The 6,000-nt window shown below is 45.6% G+C and overlaps 1 protein-coding gene across 2 annotated transcripts in view; it reads left to right on the forward strand.

Annotated features, from left to right (window-relative positions):
* The window catches only part of LOC110487211 (calmodulin-regulated spectrin-associated protein 3), a 48,109-nt gene that overhangs the window by 23,344 nt on the left and 18,765 nt on the right, over positions 1-6,000 (forward strand). For both annotated transcript variants that reach the window (XM_090195126.1, XM_090195127.1), the window contains 2 exons: positions 1,210-1,348; positions 1,567-1,706. In XM_090195126.1, the coding sequence (XP_090051252.1) occupies positions 1,210-1,348; positions 1,567-1,706 (279 nt within the window). The remainder of the gene's footprint in view (positions 1-1,209; positions 1,349-1,566; positions 1,707-6,000) is intronic.

Below are 6,000 nucleotides of genomic sequence, written 5' to 3' on the forward strand. Positions count from 1 at the left end.
TTGTTTTTCAGTCTGCTAACACTGTTCTCTAGAGGAAGGAGCTTGTTGTTTTTCAGTCTGCTAACACTGTTCTCTAGAGGAAGGAGCTTGTTGTTTTTCAGTCTGCTAACACTGTTCTCTAGAGGAAGGAGCTTGTTGTTTTTCAGTCTGCTAACACTGTTCTCTAGAGGAAGGAGCTTGTTGTTTTTCAGTCTGCTAACACTGTTCTCTAGAGGAAGGAGCTTGTTGTTTTTCAGTCTGCTAACACTGTTCTCTAGAGGAAGGAGCTTGTTGTTTTTCAGTCTGCTAACACTGTTCTCTAGAGGAAGGAGCTTGTTGTCTTTCAGTCTGCTAACACTGTTCTCTAGAGGAAGGAGCTTGTTGTTTTTCAGTCTGCTAACACAGTTCTCTAGAGGAAGGAGCTTGTTGTTTTTCAGTCTGCTAACACTGTTCTCTAGAGGAAGGAGCTTGTTGTTTTTCAGTCTGCTAACACAGTTCTCTAGAGGAAGGAGCTTGTTGTTTTTCAGTCTGCTAACACTGTTCTCTAGAGGAAGGAGCTTGTTGTTTTTCAGTCTGCTAACACTGTTCTCTAGAGGAAGGAGCTTGTCGTTTTCTGGTCTCACTTGATTTATTCTTTCTCCTTAGTGGTTCAGTCACTCAAGTGCCTTGTGGTTGTACTGCCTGTTGTTCCACTGCATGTCCACCAGAGAGCGCTATAGTCTCAGCTCACACTGCTTCAACTCTTTTCTGCACTTCCTTTCTTTTCTTTCTTTCTGTCTCCCATCCCTCTTTTCACTGCAGTGTCTCGTTTGACATGTGAGCCATAACTCTGTTCAGCGTGTGCGCTGCTTGTGTGTGTGTGTGTGTGCTCAGCAAAGTACTGTGCTGCAGTAAGTCTTGTGCTTGGTTTGTCAGATTTCTTTTCTCTGCTGTGTTGGTAGATTATTGGCTGGCTGTGGAGTTTATGACATGTCTTGATCATTTCTCTAAACATCGTGGCAAAGTCATCTGTTTTGTGGGGTAATTCTGGGCCTTTTGGTCTGAATAACTCATTCAACAATAGGTAGTTAACTGTTGTTTTTTTCTCTCTCTCCTTCTCTCTCTCATGTCCCTCCCTCCCTCCCCCTCTCCCTCCCTCCCTCCCACCCTCCCCCTCTCCCTCCCTCCCTCCCTCCCTCCCTCCCTCCCTCCCTCCCTCCCTCCCTCCCTCCCTCCCTCCCTCTCTGTCAGATCCGTTATAGGAAGGATAAGGTTCTGTCTAAGCAGACTCCTACTTTTCCTCTGGTGTCTGGTGTAAGGGATCTGTCTAATGGCTGTGCTATAGCTGCTGTTCTGCACTACTACTGTCCTGACCTGCTGCCACTGGAGGGTACACACACACACACACACACACACACACACACACACACACTGTAGCATCTTGCTTACATTTCTCACACTCTGATATCTACCCCTCTCCCTTCCTCCATCCTCCTCTGGCTTCACCCTCCTCCTACCCCTTCACCCTCCTGCATCCTCTCCCTCCCCTCTCTTCCTCTTCCTCCTCCTCCCCCTCTTCCTCCTCCTCCCCCTGCCCCTCTCCTCTAGATGTGTGTCTGAAGGACACCATGTCAGTAGCAGACAGTCTGTATAACCTGCAGCTGATCAGAGAGATCAGTGAGACCAGTCTACAGAGGTGCTGTCACCTGGAGCTGGAGGACCTGCTCTACGCCCCGCCAACACTACACGTAGGTACATCTCTGTCCAGGACATAGTACTACACCTCTAAACCAACACTAGACGTAGGTACATCTCTGTCCAGGACATAGTACTACACCTCTCCACAACACTACACGTAGGTACAGTGCCTTGCGAAAGTATTCGGCCCCCTTGAACTTTGCGACCTTTTGCCACATTTCAGGCTTCAAACATAAAGATATAAAACTGTATTTTTTTTGTGAAGAATCAACAACAAGTGGGACACAATCATGAAGTGGAACGACATTTATTGGATATTTCAAACTTTTTTAACAAATCAAAAACTGAAAAATTGGGCGTGCAAAATTATTCAGCCCCTTTACTTTCAGTGCAGCAAACTCTCTCCAGAAGTTCAGTGAGGATCTCTGAATGATCCAATGTTGACCTAAATGACTAATGAGGATAAATACAATCCACCTGTGTGTAATCAAGTCTCCGTATAAATGCACCTGCACTGTGATAGTCTCAGAGGTCCGTTAAAAGCGCAGAGAGCATCATGAAGAACAAGGAACACACCAGGCAGGTCCGATATACTGTTGTGAAGAAGTTTAAAGCCGGATTTGGATACAAAAAGATTTCCCAAGCTTTAAACATCACAAGGAGCACTGTGCAAGCGATAATATTGAAATGGAAGGAGTATCAGACCACTGCAAATCTACCAAGACCTGGCCGTCCCTCTAAACTTTCAGCTCATACAAGGAGAAGACTGATCAGAGATGCAGCCAAGAGGCCCATGATCACTCTGGATGAACTGCAAAGATCTACAGCTGAGGTGGGAGACTGTCCATAGGACAACAATCAGTCGTATATTGCACAAATCTGGCCTTTATGGAAGAGTGGCAAGAAGAAAGCCATTTCTTAAAGATATCCATAAAAAGTGTTGTTTAAAGTTTGCCATAAGCCACCTGGGAGACACACCAAACATGTGGAAGAAGGTGCTCTGGTCAGATGAAACCAAAATTGAACTTTTTGGCAACAATGCAAAACGTTATGTTTGGCGTAAAAGCAACACAGCTGAACACACCATCCCCACTGTCAAACATGGTGGTGGCACCATCATGGTTTGGGCCTGCTTTTCTTCAGCAGGGACAGGGAAGATGGTTAAAATTGATGGGAAGATGGATGGAGCCAAATACAGGACCATTCTGGAAGAAAACCTGATGGAGTCTGCAAAAGACCTGAGACTGGGACGGAGATTTGTCTTCCAACAAGATAATGATCCAAAACATAAAGCAAAATCTACAATGGAATGGTTCAAAAATAAACATATCCAGGTGTTAGAATGGCCAAGTCAAAGTCTAGACCTGAATCCAATCGAGAATCTGTGGAAAGAACTGAAAACTGCTGTTCACAAATGCTCTCCATCCAACCTCACTGAGCTCAAGCTGTTTTGCAAGGAGGAATGGGAAAAAATGTCAGTCTCTCGATGTGCAAAACTGATAGAGACATACCCCAAGCGACTTACAGCTGTAATCGCAGCAAAAGGTGGCGCTACAAAGTATTAACTTAAGGGGGCTGAATAATTTTGCACGCCCAATTTTTCAGTTTTTGATTTGTTAAAAAAGTTTGAAATATCCAATAAATGTCGTTCCACTTCATGATTGTGTCCCACTTGTTGTTGATTCTTCACAAAAAAATACAGTTTTATATCTTTATGTTTGAAGCCTGAAATGTGGCAAAAGGTCGCAAAGTTCAAGGGGGCCGAATACTTTCGCAAGGCACTGTACATCTCTGTCCAGGACATAGTACTACACCTCTAAACCAACACTACACGTATGTGCAACTCTATAGCGCCGTCTCTGTCCAGAACATAGACTTACAGATGTAGGAACATACATGTATGATGTAGGATCTTAATTTGAGCCACTTTGCTGCAGCAATAGGAGAATGTTGATTATTATGTGGATTATAATATAATGGACATTTTTTTGTAGGGGTATTTTTAATTAGGGCAAATCAAGTCTGAGATTTTTAAGCAGACATTACAAACTTTAGAAGCCTTTTTAAACCTTAAACACCCTACAAATTCTCATCAACAGTTCGAGCTTCTAATTTTAAAAATTAATCTCTCCAGAAAAAGTCTCTGACTGTTGCTGCCTGTTATATACCCCCTCAGCTCCCAGCTGTGCCCTGGACACCATATGTGAATTGATTGCCCCTCATCTATCTTCAGAGTTCGTTCTGCTAGGTGACCTAAACTGGGATATGCTTAACACCCCGGCAGTCCTACAATCTAAGCTAGATGCCCTCAATCTCACACAAATTATCAAGGAACCCACCAGGTACAACCCTAAATCCGTAAACATGGGCAAACTCATACATATTATCCTGACCAACTTGCCCTCCAAATACACCTCTGCTGTTTTCAATCAGGATCTCAAAGATCACTGCCTCATTGCCTGCATCCGCTATGGGTCCGCGGTCAAACGACCACCCTTCATCACTGTCAAACACTCCCTAAAACACTTCTGCGAGCAGGCCTTTCTAATTGACCTGGCCCGGGTATCCTGGAAGGATATTGACCTCATCCCGTCAGTCGAGGATGCCTGGTCGTTCTTAAGAACAGATATAGCCCTTGGTTCACTCCAGACCTGACTGCTCTCAACCAGCACAAAAACATCCTGTGGCGGACTGCACTAGCATCGAATAGTCCCCGCGATATGCAACTTTTAGGGATGTCAGAAACCAATACACGCAGTCAGTTAGGAAAGCAAAGGCTTTTTCAAACAGAAATGTGCATCCTGTAAAACTCCAAAAAGTCAAAAAAGTTTTGGGACACTGTCCCCACCGATAACGAGAATCGAGAATCGAGAATTTCAAATAAGCATTTCTCTACGGCTGGCCATGCTTTCCTCCTGGCTACCCCAACCCCGGCCAACAGCTCCGCCTGCTCCGCTACTTGCCCAAGCCTCCCCATCTTCTCCTTTACCCAAATCCAGATAGCAGATATTCTGAAAGAGCTGCAAAACCTCAGCTGGGCTGGACAATCTGGAACCTCTCTTTCTAAAATTATCCACCACCATTGTTGCAACCCCTATTACCAGTCTGTTCAACCTCTCTTTCGTATTGTCCGAGATCCCTAAAGATTGGAAAGCTTCCGCGGTCATCCCCCACTTCGAAGGGGGTGACACTCTAGACCCAAACTGTTACCAACCTATATCCATCCTGCAATTCCTTTCTAAAGTCTTCGAAAGCCAAGTTAACAAACAGTTCACCGACCATTTCGAATCCCACCGTACCTTCTCCACTGTGCAATCTGGTTTCCGAGCTGGTCACGGGTGCATCTCAGCCACGCTCAAGGTACTAAACAATATCATAACCGCCATCGATAAAAGACAGTACTGTGCAGCCGTCTTCATCGACCTGGCCAAGGCTTTCAACTCTGTCAATCACTGTATTCTTATCGGCAGACTCAACAGCCTTGGTTTCTCAAATGACTGCCTCACCTGGTTCACCAACTACTTCTCAGAGTTCAGTGTGTCAAATCAGAGGGCCTGTTGTCCGGACCTCTGGCAGTCTCTATGATGGTACCACAGGGCTCAATTATCGGGCAGACTCTTTTCTCTGTATATATCAACGATGTCGCTCTTGCTGCAGATCCCTGATCCACCTCTACGCAGACTACACCATTCTGCATACATCTGGCCCTTCTTTGGACACTGTGTTAACAACCCTCCAGGCAAGCTTCAATGCCATACAACTCTCCTTCCGTGGCCTCCAACTGCTCTTAAACGCTAGTACAACTAAATGCATGCTCTTCAACCGATCGCTGCCTGCACCCGCCCGCCCGACTAGCATCACTACTCTGGACGGTTCTGACTTGGAATATGTGGACAACTACAAACACCTAGGTGTCTGGCTAGACTGTAAACTCTCTTTCCAGACTCACATTAAACATCTTCAATCCGAAATTAAATCTAGAATCGGCTTCCTGTTTCGCAACAAAACCTCGCTGCCAAACATTCCCTCGTAAAACTTACCAATCCTCAACTTCGGCGATGTCATTTACAAAATCGCCCCCAACCCTCTACTCAGCAACCTTGATGCAGTCTATCACAGTGCCATCCGTTTTGTCACCAAAGCCCCATATACCACCCACCACTGCGACCTGTATGCTCTCGTCGGCTGGCCCTCGCTACATATACGTCGCCACTGGCTCCAGGTCATCTATAAGTCCATGCTAGGTAAAGCTCCGCCTTATCTCAGCTCACTGGTCACCATAACAACACCCACCCGTAGCACGCGCTCCAGCAGGTATATCTCACTGGTCACCATAACAACACC

Source organism: Oncorhynchus mykiss, chromosome 13 (genome assembly GCF_057628025.1).
Source record: "Oncorhynchus mykiss isolate SJ-2025 chromosome 13, ASM5762802v1, whole genome shotgun sequence".
NCBI classification, from domain to species: domain Eukaryota; kingdom Metazoa; phylum Chordata; class Actinopteri; order Salmoniformes; family Salmonidae; genus Oncorhynchus; species Oncorhynchus mykiss.